At 45.8% G+C, this 17697-nt stretch overlaps 6 protein-coding genes across 6 annotated transcripts in view; 3 read left to right on the plus strand and 3 right to left on the minus strand.

The window, feature by feature from the left end:
• Nucleotides 1-287: 287 nt before the first annotated feature.
• PADG_07978 (ssDNA endodeoxyribonuclease RAD1) lies at nucleotides 288-3604 on the minus strand (the record flags this gene model as incomplete). Its single annotated transcript, XM_010764960.1, has 8 exons — nucleotides 288-1175; nucleotides 1266-2364; nucleotides 2416-2892; nucleotides 2945-2996; nucleotides 3049-3119; nucleotides 3178-3265; nucleotides 3325-3502; nucleotides 3563-3604. 8 exons carry the CDS (start codon nucleotides 3602-3604, stop codon nucleotides 288-290), a joined length of 2895 nt encoding a protein of 964 aa, XP_010763262.1.
• A 539-nt stretch (nucleotides 3605-4143) lies between these two features.
• PADG_07979 (uncharacterized protein) lies at nucleotides 4144-5599 on the plus strand (the record flags this gene model as incomplete). Its single annotated transcript, XM_010765054.1, has 2 exons — nucleotides 4144-4215; nucleotides 4382-5599. 2 exons carry the CDS (start codon nucleotides 4144-4146, stop codon nucleotides 5597-5599), a joined length of 1290 nt encoding a protein of 429 aa, XP_010763356.1.
• Nucleotides 5600-6718: 1119 nt separating this feature from the next.
• On the minus strand, nucleotides 6719-8630 carry PADG_07980 (uncharacterized protein; the record flags this gene model as incomplete). Its single annotated transcript, XM_010764961.1, has 8 exons — nucleotides 6719-6759; nucleotides 6847-7173; nucleotides 7404-7496; nucleotides 7638-7688; nucleotides 7773-7827; nucleotides 7882-8126; nucleotides 8186-8325; nucleotides 8569-8630. The coding sequence occupies 8 exons, from the start codon at nucleotides 8628-8630 to the stop codon at nucleotides 6719-6721; spliced, it is 1014 nt and encodes a 337-aa protein (XP_010763263.1).
• Nucleotides 8631-10366: 1736 nt separating this feature from the next.
• Nucleotides 10367-11608, minus strand: PADG_07981 (uncharacterized protein; the record flags this gene model as incomplete). Its single annotated transcript, XM_010765055.1, has 1 exon — nucleotides 10367-11608. The coding sequence occupies one exon, from the start codon at nucleotides 11606-11608 to the stop codon at nucleotides 10367-10369; it is 1242 nt and encodes a 413-aa protein (XP_010763357.1).
• Nucleotides 11609-13006: 1398 nt separating this feature from the next.
• On the plus strand, nucleotides 13007-14055 carry PADG_07982 (uncharacterized protein; the record flags this gene model as incomplete). Its single annotated transcript, XM_010764962.1, has 4 exons — nucleotides 13007-13073; nucleotides 13148-13499; nucleotides 13567-13926; nucleotides 13992-14055. The coding sequence occupies 4 exons, from the start codon at nucleotides 13007-13009 to the stop codon at nucleotides 14053-14055; spliced, it is 843 nt and encodes a 280-aa protein (XP_010763264.1).
• A 2994-nt stretch (nucleotides 14056-17049) lies between these two features.
• Nucleotides 17050-17697, plus strand: part of PADG_12387 (uncharacterized protein) — a gene marked incomplete at both ends in the record, with an annotated part of 2127 nt that continues 1479 nt past the window's right edge. The window contains 2 exons of the mRNA XM_010765102.1: nucleotides 17050-17348; nucleotides 17438-17540. Of these exons, the coding sequence (XP_010763404.1) occupies nucleotides 17050-17348; nucleotides 17438-17540 (402 nt within the window). The remainder of the gene's footprint in view (nucleotides 17349-17437; nucleotides 17541-17697) is intronic.

Below are 17697 nucleotides of genomic sequence, written 5' to 3' on the forward strand. Positions count from 1 at the left end.
GCATAGATAACCGCAAGCAAATTAAAGTAATTATAAGTTTTACGTTAGGGAATAGGTAATTTTCTATATTCCTATCCTTGTGCTTTCTCTGTAGGATGGGGGATATAGGTAGCTATTGAAACCATCGGCTAATCCCAAATTTGAACAATCCAAAACGTGCAAAATGTTGGTTGTGGAGCGAGTCCCGCACACTCCTATATCAAACACAATCAGAGCCATCAAACCGTCACCAAGTCTTCCAACTATCTACAGCGTCCAACGCATAGCATAGACCGGCTCCCGCTTATTTAATCAGCCCTCTCCTCATCGAAAACATTCCTCCGAAAAAACCTCAAAATCTGCCTCCCAACCTCCTTCCCAACCAATGGCTCCAACTCCTCCATCTCCATATTCGCAATCTGCTGTAAATTATCCGTCTCTAGAACCAACCGCTCCGCTATCTTCGGCGTCACCCCTGGAACCGCCCGTAACATGTCATGCGGCAGCTGGTTGAAGGTTCGATGCTCAACTCCCGCAGCTGACATGATTTTATCGGCGCCTGCGGTAGATGTGATTTCAAAGTCTAGACCCATCTGCACGGCGCGGATGGGATCTGGCTCCGGGTTGTTCTTTTTTAGCTCTGCGAATATCTCGGCGGTTTGGTAGGGGGAGGAGGACCAGATGATTTTCAGACGTTGGAAGGATAGAGTTAGCAGGGTGAGCAGGAGTTGGATGGATTTGGGGTTTGTTGGGTTTATAAGGTTGGTAGAGAAGCTCTCTGAGCCTGGTGTGTTCGTGGCAGATGTGAACGCGTCGAAGGTGAAGGATTTATTCTGGTCGAATTCGATTAGCAGGACGGGGTTCTTGTAATGTTGTAACATCGTCTCTGCTTGGTTGTATAATCGCCCGTTTTTAAGGGAAGACTGTAGATCTCGGATCGATTTTCGCTCAACGCATATGTCTGGGGTAAGGATGTAGTCCCCCACTGTTAGTTGGCACGGGACCACGACCATGCTGCGCCCGTGTAGGAGCGATGGGAGAGCGCTGCGGAATTCACGCACGTCTACGACGACGGTGGGTGGTGCGGCTGTTGCGGCCAATCGGCCTCCACCTGCAATGCGGGTGTTCACTGTTCGGAGGAATTGTTCTTGAGGATCTTCAGCGCTTTTATCGTGGGTGATCGTAAGGGCCATGGACTATGAGATAATAAGTGGTTAGTTTTTCTTTTTCTTAATCATTTAACACAATGTTGAGGAGAAAGCGGAAGAGATAATGAGGTTACATACCCCCTTTTCCTTGATTAGTTTAGTGAATGCGTCTTTTTCCCTCCGAACAGCACTTAGATATCGCTGTTCTTCGACTGAGCCGCTGTAATATAAAAAGAAAACCCTGACTTCCCGGTTTGTGTGAGAACTCCGATAGACCTCTACTCTGCGGATAAATGCAGCGTCTGGCTCGTACATAATGATGTACCGTGGTTTGACTTCTTCGAGCACATGGTCATCCATATCTCCATCATATGGACATATCATTAAAAGATCATTCATGTCATAAAGACCATAGTAATCTTCCATGTCTGACAGATCATCGACCACCAGTTCAGCCTCAATAGCACCGTCTTCTGGTTCTTCGAGCTGAATTTCTTCCAACAATGTCGATACCTGCGTTGGAACCTCCGTATCTGGCTGCACGCTGCTGCTTGCACCTCTTGCTGGTGTGAGCCCCGAGGCACCACCGCGAAGACGTCTTCTCTTATTTGGGGGTACCCTTCCGTGATAATTCGTTGAGGAGCTCAGTGAATTGTACCCTGCAACTGTGCCTGGCTCTTGCCTTGACTTCGTAGTGAAGAGATTGCTGTTAACTCTGGTAGAGTTACGTTTCCAATTTAGATAATGTATGAGATTCCTACGAAGCATAAACTCCCCAGAAGGGCTGTCGTCTGACTCAATTTCAGTCTCCGTGGCATCTTTAGATGATTTGACTTTAATACGCATTGTCTCAAGATATTCTCTAATTTGGCGGCATGTTTTGCCGTCACTGCACATGATCAGAATAGTCCCATTGGAGTCTCCTGGGGGAACAGGATTAAGGTAAGTGCTGCGCTCGATTTCATCTAGCACGTCCGCCAGAACCGACCATTTCGGTTGCTCCTCTAGTACTGGCTCTAGCGATGGTGGTAAAGAAGATGTGTCGGACAGTTGCTCGCAGGGGTCATTTTTCCCGCGATAAACTCTTGACTTGGCAGTTTTAAATATAACATGAGCTGCATCAAGAAAAAGCCAGGGGGAGAAATTCTGCTTATTTGATCCAGGAGGTGGCGAGTGTGCAGCTATTATGACGTCGAGGTATTTATTAAAAGAGACAGAATCGTATGTTAGTAATGACCTGCGGAGGTTAGCTCAGATCCTCAGCTCCATTCCGTATGAAAAGACTCACAGAAGCATCGATCGAAGGACGGTTAAATCACTAGCTATTTGCTTTGTCCTAAAGCTGACTCGGTGCCACACGGGATCCAATTGGCGTCGAATAGCGACATCAAAATTTTGATGCAATGCGCTGTCCACTGTCCAGTCTTCGATGTCCAGTCCAGAATTTGCCTTTTTAAGCTCTCGAATATTGGCTTCAACACATTCTAGAACGGCGTTTTGGATATCTCTCATTTTATCTGTCATGGGGACTTCTAGCTCGATGACCTCTGCTTTCTTACGACCTTCTAGGGATTCTGCTACTGTAACCTGGAATCTCGGCCAAAGGGAGGTTTTCCGAAGAAATAGATTCCGCATCATATTGGCTAAAGGATTGAAACCAATAGTGAAAGGTTCGGGAGAGTCCGAGAACGCTTTAAGAAAGCCAACTTTATTGAACTGCCGATATATTCGGATAATGAATGCCTCTTGAGATGTAGCCACGATTCTAAAAACAGCTTAACATGTAAAAGTAAATAAGCATTCAGGAAAGACCTTACTTTTCAGCATGGAGAACAATTAGCCCGGTAATACTCTCAGGGTCCAGAAGTTCTATATTTTCGTTAGCATGCTCTGCTAAGCCTGTACAGGAAGGGAACTCAACTTGACAGCAGATCGACAACCAATATCCGAGATGTCACACTCAGGATACCCCCTTGGGTGTACATTGTTTGCCTTGAAAATGTTTCATTAGAAAATGAAATGAAATATACCCCGAAGTAGAAGGCCATACCTCATGGGAACGGTGGCCTGGTCAGTATTGATTACTTTCAGGCCACGAACTAATGGAGTTCTGCTCACGGCATAATGCTCCGCCAGCGCTGCTTGAAGCATTAGTATGCATGTAGACATTTTCCACTGCAGCACTTCGGGAACATACCTTCTCCAATCCACTCATTTTCCCGACGGTCAGCGCCAACCACGATGACTAAGTTGTTGCCGGTAGCATCATAAGAGTGTAGGAGATTCGTTACAATACGTAACAGGCCAAGTCCTCTTGCGAGAATAACCAGCTCATCTTCAGACCTGAGCTCTGAGAATAAGTCCTGCTGATATTGCTAGATAAACATTTGTTAAATGTTGATCGTTCGTGCCCCCACAGATTCTCCGATGCTTACCAGCGGCAACGATAGCTTCACTACCGGACTTTCTTCAGACATGAGGACGAGCTCTGCGGGTTGGATGAGTCGCAATCCCGCTGCTACTGTTATTGAATATCACAACCTTCGGGGCATAGACATTGGGCCACGTGATCAGTGACAGACGTGGTGGAGATGCGGAGAAGCTGAGGATTTATCATTATAGGACTAGATGAACTAGAAGCCCCAATGAAATCGACATCCTGCGTGGCAGACGGGAGTATCCACCGCGAATGTTGCTTTGCCACCAGAAAGATTTGACCCTGTAGGTTTGATATTGCCTAAAGTAGACGGAATCAACGCTGTTCTGAGATTACCCAAGCAATCACTAAAGCAGCGTCCATTATATCTTGCTTTGGGGAAGTTGGAACTGCCTTCAGACCCCGCCAAGCCTCAAAACCGTTATCAGCTCGATCTGGCCAGCTTCATCATCCTCTTCTCCGTCGTCATCAAAAAGATAGAGAGCTCCCTTCTTATATGTCGCAACAATCAGAACTGCCAAATGCTGTTCGCATTGTAGCACAAAGTTTTCTTGCCTTGTCTATCCCTATCCGCCCACTATGCTGGTTTCTCTCACCGTTGGGAAGGTTGACGCTGGCGTTGCTGTCCTCTTGACTCAAGATAATCGACTTGTAAGCTTGATCCTCACCCGGACCACTTTTCTATGGCTATTTACCACAGCTGGGCTATGTTTATTATAATTGATTGAGATCTTTTAATGCTTAGGATTTGACTCTTGTTTATATTTTGTCTATATGCTGTTGCGCCGTGATCATTTACTTACGACAACTGCTATAGATTGAATTCCCGTCCGTCCTCCTGCCAAAGAATATATCATCTGGCAGTATCGTTGATATTACTGTATCGCGGAACCAAGCCGCTGAAGCCGCCAGTATCGCCTCTTTTCAGTCTCTCCAAAAGCGGATTCTACACACCTATGGCATCCATACTCCCTCTCCGCCAGTACTGCGCCTAAGAAATGCGACGCAAACATCCCTTGTCCTTGAATGGGACCCCATCAACTTGGCCACCGCGTCCCTTAAGTCACTGTTGCTATATCGCAATGACTCCAGGGCAGGCTCCATTCCCAGGCCAAAAGAGATGCTCAGCACCAAGATTAGCGGTCTTGCAATTGACACAGAATACACTTTTCACCTTGTCCTCCGTACCTCTGCCGGTACTTTCAGCTCAGAAAAATTAGTTTGTCGCACACACAAGATGACCGACTTGTCCGGAATCACCATTACACCAGGTGTTCTACCACCGAATCTAAGGACTTCGCTTGGGGAGGCTGTGGATCGAATTGGTGCCAAACTCATCGACACAGTGCGAATTGATACAACACACTTTGTTTGTACGGAAGGTAGAGGTCCTGCCTGGGAAAAAGCTGTTGAGATGAATATTCCTGTTGTCCGGCCAGAGTGGGTAGAGGGATGCGAACGCGAAGGTACTATCGTCAGTGTACGCGGTTACTACTTGAATGCAGATCCAAAGTTGAGGCAGATAGGCCCAAGTGTTGGTGGTCAACAAAATCGCAAAAACTCCGTATTGAATAATGCCTCTGGATCTGGATCCCTTGGAAAAGCAGACCGAACGAATCCAGCATCCCCTTCGCCAGACCAACCGGCTGAGAAGGAACTCCCGGTAACGCCCTTCCCTGGTGGTCCAGTAAACGGACCGTCAAGCAGCGATAGATCTGATGGTGGGGATAAGAATGATAGAGAATCCCAGTCTGCACCATCCCCTCCCCCTAAAGACGAAAAGGAGAACTCGAGGCCAAGTGGAGATGACGCGGCATCAGTTGATCGCGAAAACTATGTACTTGCTGGAGGTGGTGAGCCGGAGGCAGCTGATGAGAATAACTCTGCAGTTTCTTCAGATGGTGACGTAGCAAACAGGACAAACTCGCAATCGCCAGGAAAGAAGAGGAGTTTAGAGGCCCGGTCTCCGGGTTCGAATTACCAAAAATCGAACGGGGCGGGTGGTGAAGGAGAGCTAGATGAGGTTCCACTTTGAGGTATCGGAGACGACAAAGAATACAGTGTAGTCATTTGCTTTGTTTGTTAATTTCCCTCTGAACCAAAATTTCCTCCTCTAAGACATGGGTTGCACGTATGCATTATTCCATGTCCTTTTAAATCCGTCTTGTTAACATTCTTACATCATCTGCTTTTGCAGTATACTACATTTATCATACTGATACTCTTTTTTTCTTTTTTTCTTTTTTTTTTTTTTTTTGCTTCTTTTTAAATTTTATTTTCGCTCTTTTATCCCTATTACTAGGTTCCTTCTTTCCCTTCTGTATTCATGTTGATCTAATTCTTTTAATACTCCCGAAAATAAGCCCGCACGTCATTTCCCCATTCATTCACTTACAATTCTTATCTGTTTCTACTCTTAGTTTCACATTAAGCCCCTTCTTTCGCCTGCACATTATCAAATACATTCCCTGGCATTACTATTATCGGTTTCTCAAGGTTATTCGTATAGCCGTGAGGTTCTTCAAAGATACCTAAGGTGAAACACTTATTTCATATTTAGCTGCTTCGTGGATTCACACATAGAACGCGTTAGTGTGCTAGAATTTTGGTCGTTCGTCCTACATTCTTTGTTGTTCTTATTGGCAAAGCGATTAGTTTAGGGGTGTTTGGCGCTTAATAGACTAGTTATATGGTTAACCGCGCGGCGCACCACCACCACCGGTAACGTGCCTCAATAAGGTCGAGCGAGGACCTTGGCAAATATTCAAAGAACCCTATTGAGATAAAAGGTCCAACCCAATACTACCCTTTTCAATGGCTAATCTGACGCACATCGAATTCCCGATACCTAAGTGTCTGGCTGAAGAAAGGCATATGGGGACTTCATTCATCGTAAAAGTCGTGCATTCCAATTGCTTTGGTAAATATATATACATCCTTCGTGGCCTCTTTTAATTAACAAGTCTCTGGGTTGCCCCCGCGCCGAAATTGCAACCTTATTTCTCCTCACTGCAAAATATTGGGTGAGCATCTACTATCGATATATCACAAGATAAGCTCGGTATACCCGGGTTTATATATATCTTTATGCGCTGCTGCACCGCTATTCGAAATCTCCTGGGCGTGTTTTGAAGCTCTCTCTGACTTAAGCTTTCTATCCTTCCAAGCAGGAGCTCCATGGTTCTATATCCGAACCTAAGGGAATACTGGGGAATCTTTGTCATGGAATCTATTAGCCAATAACCATTTCACGTCAGAAATTTGTATTAGCTTATGGCTTACTGTGCCCTGACAAATCGACAGTGGCCCAAGTAAGTCCTCTCTCTGTGTGAACGGTTCCGAGCTGTCCCGCCCCAGCAACTTGGGTGAAAGGACCAGTAACATTGCGGGACGCAATCTCACCAAGTCCGGGGTGGTAAGGCACATATAATTTCTCAGACGGTGCTTCCTGGAACCCTTGTGCTCCATTCCAGGTCATGTTCTGGATGGTGATTAAGGTCCCGATTAGAAAGAGAAGAAAGTCGAGGGCTCCATGCGAGATTCTGGTGTTATTGGTTTTCTCGATAACATTTGGCAAGGGACCCAAACCGCTAGGAGGCGATTTGTCACCTCCAGGGAAAAATTATATTGCATGCTGCAAAGCATATAGTCCGTTGGCTGGGTGTGAAGGACTTTTTGGACATCTGTTCGGTTGAAGTGGTTGCTTGGCCCAACTGTGAGAGGAGGAAACCGCATTACGTTCTAAAGAAGCGAGTAGAACTCTCTCAAATTGAATATGTTGAAACACGGATTGACGTAGGTCGCTGCGGTGACGATATGTTGCCATAAATTGCACTCACCATTACTTTTTGGCGCTGAGGGTAATTTACCCGTTGGTGGGAATTGCAATGCCACATTCATGAATTTGGAGTAGCCTGCAAGACTCATACCGTCTGTTAACGTCAGCCAAAGTGGACTCGTTTAGCTGGATAACCGACTGGTAATAATTAAGTGCGGGGACAGATGGGGCTACGATGGCCGGTCAGCATTGAAAAATCTCCTTGAGATTCACAGGTATGTGTGGCATAACTAACCTGTTACCATCGTATCGTCTTCATTGATTAATGGGTTCATTATCCAGATCCCTTATAAATTGAAATAATACTTATCTCTTTTTTCTAACATCTCATTTTTGATGTACAGAATTAACATGCTGGCATATTACTCACCTATGAGAAAGACTCTTTCAAAAATCATTGAATTGATTGGCAACATTGCAGCAGACTGATTGATCCAGACCATATTTGTGACATTCATTCAGGAATATGGATTTATGACAGGCTTATAAGTCCCTGGCTGCCACAGAAAGGGGCCATTCTCTTGAAGATGCCCCAGCATTGACAAGCATCCCAGACCAATATTGAGGAAGACTGTGATTTCCTCAGATGCTGCTGGATTTTCAGACGGGAAAAACCAAGACCGAGGAGAGGAGTTTCCAGAGGCACTCTTTGGAAGGGTGCCGGCATAGCTTTCGCCTATATCGAAGTCGACTTCTGGCAGGTCCCAGCCCCGGACAAGATATTCTATATTTTCAGATAAGCCACTCTGCTCCGAACAACGATCTCTCAGTCTCTAAGCACACCTTCAGATTTAGGATTGGGATGTTTGAAAGGCTTATCACCGCCATAATTTCCAGGGCGCAACAGAGAAGCTCGATTCTCCAGGTAACGCAATCGTTGGTCAACAAATCTCCTGGCTTGATCATGAGGATTGGAAGAGCAGCTACTGTGGTTAGTAGAACACCAATAGAAGAATGCATTTTCTCCCGGATGTGCGCCCAACGCCAAAAGCGTGTTGGTCGTTTAGAACTGGTTGGGGGGGGAGGGGGGGGGTTTGCATCTAGCGAATATATTCGAGCATTGGGTTAGCTGGTTACTTCCTGTAACAGGCTCCAGCATCACAACCATGCAGCTTCCCATCCACAATGTGTGATGCAAATGAGGAGCAAGTTAGCACACTACATACGAATCACATCGGTGATCGACGTGGTCTTTCCTGGATGACAAGGTTTCCATGTTCTCATCCATGGGAAACTCAAGAGCTGGTGCGCTTTTCTTCCCAAATCCTGCATTTATCCCTACTAACTACTCGTCGCTGTAACTATCAAGCCAGGATGGCATCTTCTCGCTCGTTCGCCATAGTTAATGTATGTGGGTTCCTATATGCACCACGATCGCAGGGCCGAAACCGCCCTACTTTGTCACTTGCCAGTATTCGATATTCATCACTTAGCAAAATACGTACACAGTCTGTGGCCGGTCGTAATCGGTCTGAAATCTTAAAGTCGGCTGCGAGTTGGTACTGGCTAGCTCATTTTATGATATGCGCCGACCGTGTGAAGCACTACCCATCCAACGACTAGTCATTGCATAACCAATAATTATCTGAAGGTTCAGGTTCAAAGATCTTATCGCAAAAGTGAATTCACTAATTGCTAGGAACCTAACAAAAAATAATAATGATTGCCTTGATTTCTCCTTGAATCTACAGTCGGATTCGATCCTTCTTATAGGGTCCCAACTACTCATCTAAACGAATTCGAATGAGCATTTTAACCGTATAAGCAAATAAAACAGCTCTCATCCTCGTAAACAGGGAGAAAGAAAAAAAATATATTACTCGTACGTTCAAAATCCCGCACGGTATTCCTGTGAAACCCACCGAATTTGACATCTTGCTTCACCGCAAATGTCCATGCAGGCAGTTAGCCGCGGATTCTGCTCGACAATGATTGCCTCCGCTTCCGGCGATATTGTTAACTCTCACCCATTCACAACTAATCCGGGGAGTTCCAGTGTTCCTACTTTAGTTGGCTCTGCAAAGAGACAATCTAACATTGGCGAAGTTTCTCTGTTCTTTGCCAAGAAGAATATGGTCAACGGAGCCTAGTAACGGACAATATCAACCACTCCGCCAGCCTTTGAAGACCCAAGGAGATACAGCCACACTTCGAATCCTGCATCCTTAGTAAGACCAAGCTGGAGGCCAAGGCGTTCATGGTAGAGTGGTCAAGTACTATCAAAGTCATCTTTAGTCAAACGCTCCGAAAACGATGGCGAACTTGCCCAAATATCAATACCAAACATAAGATTTTCCGTAGATGAGGCCCATCCCGGCAAAAGCACCCTGCGAATGCAGTGGGGAATTCCAATGAAGTTATTTTGCCATCTTAATTTTGCTTGTACTTCTGCTCCTTCTTCTGCAGACAATGATATTGAGACATAATTTTATATGTCCTCAGGACTCTATCATTCCTAGCATGGGAATGACCTCATCCTACGGCACCAATATAACAAAGGTGGGAGCGAAAGAGCCAAACATGGTGCAGATGTGGTTATTATTTGAAGCAATGGGCTGATTGTATATAAGACCAAAAGAGGCAGTATTGTTCATACTGGGACCTCCCCTTTTCTACGTACTTCACATTGTGTCAACTACCCTGTCTTTCGTTCGCTTTTGCATTCTTCATATCTGCGTGGCGCTACCACGTCTTCTACAAGGGTATACATGAGCTGTTTCAGGTATCATTAGCGAAGCTCCAATTAAATCATGCAATCGGTTAAGGTTGGCTTGCTCTAGATTACGACAAAGCCCATGAAGTCGTAATCATAATCAATGTTTATTGGTTAAACTGGTCCTATGGCAGATAAGAATTGCGAACAAACCACTAGGTAGACTAGCATTCGATGCGACAGTGCTCATGCCCAAACTCTTCCAAATCCCAGGTCCCGACCCAGTGCTTTCAAGATTTCGTGGCAATCTGCTACGAGGATTCAGGCATTCCGTCTGGACCAGGGTCGATTCCCGATTCCATTACGTCCCACTCACTTTCATCGGCACCCACGCGAGTATCTCCCTCTGGTCTCCAGAGATAGTTGACAGCGGTCCATAACAGTTTCTCACGAAGCAGGTGCCGGAGGAATGGCGTTCCTCCTTTGACCACCGTAGAGGCATCAGCACCCTCGTCTAGAAGACACTTTGTCATTCGTGAATCTTGATTTTCGATGGCAGTCTGTAGAACCGATCTTCCCTGGTTGTCCTTGGTCGTAATCTTGGCACCGTTATCCAGCAGGTGCTGCACGGCTTTCACGTTGCCAACCGTAACAGCGAAATGCAGGGGAGTTGATCCCCCATTGCAACGAGATTCGATGTCCATTCCCATGCCGAGCAATAGATTTATGAGTTTGCTGTTTCCTCTGTGTGATACGGCAAGATGGAGTGCGTTACAACCGGTTCTCGGGGTCCTGGCATCCATATCGGGGTTATAATACAGAAGTGCCTGCAAGGATCGGTAATACCCCGATGGGGATGGAGCAGGTATGTATGCCAATGTATGGAGAGCAGTCCAGCCTGTCCCGTCTCGAGCGTCCACGTCAGCGCCATTGTCAGACAAAAGTCGAATGGCACGATCATTTAGGTGCTCTGCCGCGAGGCACAAAGGAGTTGTGCCTAAGGAGTCCCTCGCGTTGACGTCAAGGCCCTCTTTGATCAGGTATCTGAGGATTTTGGTTCTAGACCCTTTAACCGCTTCGTGCAGGAGGGTTCGGTTATCAGGAGATTTCGCGTGGACATCGGCCCCATGTTTCATCATGAGCCAGAAATTGCATTCCTGGCTGGCGCAGACAATATCAAACAGGAAGTTATCGCTAGCCCACTTGCTTTTGAGGTCCTCACCATTTTCAACGGATAGGCGGATTGTTGCATTGCGGGTAAGCAGGTCCGGGTTGTTTGAGAGCGTAAACGAATTTATCGACGAGGTTGGATGGTAAAATTCGTACAGGTCATCGTCCGGACTTTGCTTTTTCCAGTGAATAGTAGCGGGATCTGGTCTCAGAGCGAAATTCAACGCCAGGTGCTCAGCAGAGAGCACATCCTGACGGTAGAGATATGGGTTGAGAAGACGGTGAAAGCGTTTATTTGTTTGAGCAAGAGCATTAATATCTGTCGGGTCCAGCAAATCTGCCACCTGAAGGATAAGCTCGTTTGGAAGACCCTCAAGAGACATGTTTAAATTTTTTCTGTTTTTCTGTTTTTTTTTTTTTTTGTTAGTTTTTTTTTTTTTTTTTTTACAGAAAAATCTCACATATGAGGAGTTACCCTGAAGTAGCAGGCTAATATATAGGCCGGTGGACTGGAGGAGATGCTGATGAACCCTGAACTTTGAGAATCCGCCAAATATTGAGGTTGTTGTTGATCGCAGCCCGACCGCCTCAACATAAGAGATAGTTAGTTCTAACTAACTTATGACCCAGCATTGGAGCAACGCCAGGTTGCAATCAAAAGCTTAGGCTACAAAGACATTAAATCCAAACTGGATTAGTGGGATGACCAGCAACATGCACCCATGCATGATGGGCTTGGGGACTCTTGCGCTTGACAACCATCACCGGAATCTTACTTACACGTCAATCGCCCTAAGCTTTAAATAAGAGTTTCAACTATCAACGGTGAGCCAGAGACTGGAATTTAGTGAAGTCGTAGTCGGCCTTTACTGGCGGGTCAAAAAAGCCTTGAAGTCAATGAACTCACTCCCCTCCGGGTGCTAGACATTTTCTGTGGAGAAGTTGAATACACACTGCTTTCGGTTATTGTCATGACATGTTTAGAGCTGATTCCTTTGAATAATTTTCATCATTTGCTGAGGATTCATTCAACATTACCAGCACTGTTTCCGTTTTTTACACATTCCGATATAACGGATAATGCTTCCATTCCTGAACATGAACGTTCCTCGAATCAATCCACGTATTTAACGGGACCAGATTGTATGCTGTCCAGAGGCAAAACGTACGGTGACAGGTCACAATTGGGAGCATCAAGTGCGGGGAACGGCATGGAGGAAGGGAATCTTTTGGACGACAATGCGCTGTCACAATGCACCCCCGATGAGATTTCAATAAATAAATATGCCAGATTCCAAATCCGACATGCGGCAGCATGATTATTAAAAATATCATGTCGCAACCGCTGGTGGTCGGTTAGAACTTGCATGCCGAAAAGCTGCCCGTGACCCAGGCCATAGCCGTGGCTGTTGTTGGGGATCTCCGAGTCTCCACTCCCACTTGTTCCGAGGCAAAGCTAACATCGCCCTCTCACGCGGAAGCTCATAGACCAGCTATTGAATCTCATTGTAATATCCCAAACTGTGCCGTGGAGGAGGGCTTCCCTCTGCCGCGGGATGATAGGAAAATGTAGATCAACAACCGAATTACCTCCCCTCTCGCGGGGAATCAGATGGAGCTAATTTGCCATGAATTTATCTTGTGTTGACTGCATTTGAACGTGACGTTTTGGATCAGGATTTTTTTTTTTTTTTTTTTTTTTTTTTTTTTTTTTTTTGCTTGCTTACTTTAAGATCTCCTTACCTATATACATCAAACAGCGAAAATTGGTTTCTGTTAAAATGTCCGAAATCCGTGGTTTCGATTCCTTCTTTCGCCTTGACGGCAAGATCGCACTCGTCACGGGAGGTGAGTTGAAACCTCATTTCAATTCAATACTGCTCTACTTGTAAGCTCGTCGTTTTACTGATTGGATTTTTAAGGGTCGAGAGGAATCGGACTCCACACAGCTACCGCACTTCTTCTGGCGGGTGCAAAGAAAGTCATCATCACCGCTAGAAAATCCGGCGGGGAACAAGGCATTGACCAGGCGGTGGAAAAACTGAATCGACTCCCGGGTATCACGGGACATGCGGTTGGGATCCAGGCCAATGTGGCGAACACAGAAGAAATTGAAAAACTAGCCAGTGAGGTCAGAAAAAGCGATGGGAAGCTTGATATTCTGGTTGCAAATGCTGGCGCTACGTGGGGAGGTCCCTTTGAGCCAACTCCAGATTGGAGTTCGCAGAAGATCCTCGATCTCAACGTCAGAGGTGTTTTCAATTTAGCTAGATTGTAAGCAAGGGATTATTCTGACATACAGCCACTGCCTTCGTGAATAAGCTAGCTGACTTGCGAACAGATTTGCTCCTCTGCTGGAAGCCGCTGGCACACCTCGAGATCCGTCGAGAGTGATCATTGTCAGTTCCGTTGCGGGTACAAATGTCCCCCACGTCGGTGAAAACGGCACGATCATGTATTCGGTCTCCAAGGCTGCAGCAAATCACTTGGCAAGGAATCTCGCCCTTGAGCTGGGACCCCGGAACATCACAACAAACACCGTTTCTCCTGGATTTTTCCCATCAAAGCTTGCAAACGGGCTAATCGAAAATCTCGGGGGAGTAGGGAAGCTGAGTTCAAATGTTCCTCGTGGAAGATTGGGGGAACCGGAGGATATCGCCGGAGTCATGATATATCTCTGCTCCCCAGCAGGAAACTACATGTAAGTGTCTCCTCCAACTTCCTGATTAGCCAATGATGGTTTGAACGCAGCTGATTTATGAAAAGTAACGGTGTTGTTATCGCTGTAGATGGGGGGAAACGGCTGGGGAATATCGCAGAAAGGCTCTAGGCTGTGTTAACTATTGTAGTTGCTTAACTCGCCCACATGAAGATAACTGAATCCCGATAAGCTTCTGCACACCTTATTATAAATAATTATGGATTCTCATTCCACTGGTGTTGATAAGTGTATATCTAGTTAACAATGCATGCACGATACATCCATACATACATACACATTTATGTGTCGTCAGGTGCCATAAAAGTAGGCCCAATTAAGACCCATTGTGGGGGAAACTTGGTCGTCAACATCACCGAATCTCTTCCGTTCTATCAAAATCAACTCCCCCCTGGGTCCAAGGGAGCTCTTCGAGTCAATGTTATGGGATAAATAGCTAGCTCTCTTCAGAGGCTCACTGGGAGAACATGAGTATTGGGTACGGCGCATTGGGCGGTTTGGCTGTTCTGGAGGAATCAAAATTACCCATTCAATTAACCACACAAGTGATTGCAATTCGTAATTGAAAGCTATCAGCAGGAAGTATTTGCGGCCGCTGTTATGGGCAACCAGCTGCAATGAAAAAGATGGAATAATGAGTCCGCTAGTCTTCTCACTACTAACCAGACGTCAAGAAGAGAGTTCCCTGATTTCATAGCGCCGTCAGCATGCATTGTCGAAAGTTGGCCATAGAGATGTCATTTGGATCTTCACCGAGTCTAAGATGCATATGAATGAAAGCTTCTGTATTGCCTTTGGATAATGAAGGAAAAGCGACTTTGATATCCCAAGACGGTACTTTGGTTGCGGTATGTCCGATTCAACGTATAATTAGCAATCCAATTACTCCTGAATGGGTTGATTCACGTGATGTTCCATTCTCAGGGGGCATGCTATTGCCTATTGCCTATTATTAGTATTAATCGTCCACCCAGGTTTCAGATGGTTTGGAGGGCCAACAAACTAATTGTTTGCAAGTCTCTGCTTCTCAAGGCAAAACAACTGGGGGAAATATCTGCAGGGGGGGGGGCAGCTGCATAACTTTTTATGTGTGTTCGAGCGTTATCAACATTATGCATATAGTTATGAAATAAGCAACTAAATGAAGAGTTCAGAGAATTGCTCTAAGCCAAAGAGCCGGGGCTAACTCCGTGCCGAGTTATGTCGATGCGAGCATCCATGGATGCCCCCCTCTTCCCCCCGCAAAACTCGGTCGAAGGATGGATGATATGATACGACTGGCGTTGGACTCGCGTCATCGGTAGTTCAATTCTGCTGCCAACAATACACTGCCCAACATTAATTTCCCTCAGAAGGGAGACAGCAGACCTGTTATGACTTCTGAGGATCAACCCCAGACCAGAAAAGAACTATGGAAAACAGAAGCTTGTTCAGTCAGGGGTAAACAACAAGCAGACAAAAAAAAAAAAAGAAAAAAGAAAAGAAAAAAGAAAAGAAACACACTGGGAAAAGGTTTCGACCTTTAACTTTTAACTATAATAATAGATGATTACTCATAGTTAGTTAGTTTTTCAGTGGGGGGTTGGATCTGTGAATATTTGTGAAAATTGTTTGTGCATGCATAACTAACTAGCTAGTTAGTTGTGAACTAACCAATCCCAGCCATTAAACGCTGTTTCCCACTTCCTGCACAGAGCTGATCAAGGGGAATGTCAACCTTTTGCACTGATGCTTGGTGCTCATCACTGGATACACTCCAACAGTCTTATCTCTCCAGTTCTGGGGATGGAGGAGCAACGGTGGATGCGACATCGTCCAGATGGACCCGAATCAGACGTTCTCTTAAGGCTCCAACCCGTTAGAAATGAAACCCATTGAAATGACAGCAGAGGTGTTGCTTTCATTCTGGCGGTGCGGTCCCTCTAAAACTCTGACTATTCCCTTGATTCTCCTCCTGGTCACAACTGATAGGATTTTGTATCAGACTTCAGCAACCAACCCAATTGTGCTGGATGTGCAAAAGCTTGAAATCCTTTAGGGTGAAGAGGAGATCGACCCAACATGGGGAGAACAGGGTGCATTATTAATGTCCACACCGGTTTCAAAAGATTCTGCCACTGGGAAGCCTGCAACCGTTGTTAGATCCTGAAGCCAAGGCGTCCTGCTTGGAGGGAGATACGGCGGTCGATGCTGCAATGCCCAAGTTATGATTTATGAAGATGGATCATACGAAAAGAAATGCCGAACAAGTCCTCTGTGGTGGATCTAAACACTGCTAGACCCACACAGCCTGGTGGGGCGCGGTGTCTGCACTTGGTAATTGCCATCCCGGATTCAAGTCACCGGCGTGCTTCTTTTGCACAAAGGGTTTGGCAGGGATGGCTATGATAAGCTTCTGTCAAGCAATTTCTTCAGCTGTTCCATGGTCCGCTTTTCCCTTTTAACCTGAAAGATATTTAATAATACCTGTTATCACCCCTGGAATGACCACGTTCATTCCTTGATACCCCCCCCCCCCAGCAAGTGTTCTTACCCGATACATATTATCTGACACCTCCTTATTCCGCCATTCAAAGCTGCTTGTTTGAATATCTTTCTACGCTCAGGGAATTTTTCCATTGATCCCCTGTTTCCTTTTAGACCATCGATCTAGGAAGTTTTCGTTCCCTCCGGGAGATTTGGCCACTCCGGTATTCTTCTTAATTTTGCTAATTACCACAGACACGGAACCTCTTCTCTCCCTCCCTACACCTCAAACCTGATGTGAATTTTTTTTTTTTTTTTTTTTTTTTTTTTTTGGGTGGTTAAATTTTGCCCTCCTGTTTTCCCCGAACACACTACTCCACCCCTGAATCTCCGCATTCGTTTCCGTTAAAAGAATGGGAGCGAAGCAGTGTTCAATCACGCTTGAATTTTGACACATTTGTCGAAAGGTCCTAAGAGGGAACTCGGGAGACGCAAGGAGACGCAATAGTTGACATTGATTATTCCACCTGGTTTCTGTCATCGGTCCAAATTGGGGGCCAGTGACAGTACGTATCTAACAAGTACCTGCTGAATGATAACCACGTTTGATACTAATGCACCCTCCTAGAGTTTTCAACAATGGTTAAACCCGTGTCTGATGGTGATGGCGGGGAAACAAGATCTGTTGACCAGACATTACGACCATCCTTTCCAGTGGATACACATAAAGGCCTGGTCGATATAGAGAAAAGGCCTTGCTTACCGTCTGAGGATGTGGACTGCACTCCGACCTGCGACACGTCAGAAACAGATGGGGAGGTTTCAGATTTGAACAAAGTCGACTGGGATGGACCAGATGATCCCATGAATCCGTACAATTGGCCCATGACCAAGAAAACTTCCATCGTTCTAAACATAGCATTGATTACCTTCCTAACGTATGTCAATTGCATGTCAAGCTGGAACCGCTTTCATTGGTTTTGTTTTGAAAAAAATCCACTTCTCACGGCTAACGCTCAATGGCTAGACCCCTTGGATCCTCCATGTTCGCCCCTGGCACTATGGACGTCATGCGCGAGTTCAAAAGTTCAAATCAAGAACTCGCGTCGTTTGTTGTGTCTGTTTATCTAGTAGGATATGCATTTGGCCCCCTTATTATCGCTCCACTTTCAGAATTATATGGACGAATGTATCTCTACCATGCCTGCAATGCGCTTTTTGTCATTTTCAACGTTGCTTGTGCTCTGGCACCCGGCCTTGGCTCCCTTATTGGCTTTCGTTTCTTGG

Source organism: Paracoccidioides brasiliensis, assembly GCF_000150735.1.
Source record: "Paracoccidioides brasiliensis Pb18 unplaced genomic scaffold supercont2.13, whole genome shotgun sequence".
NCBI classification, from domain to species: Eukaryota; Fungi; Ascomycota; class Eurotiomycetes; order Onygenales; family Ajellomycetaceae; genus Paracoccidioides; species Paracoccidioides brasiliensis.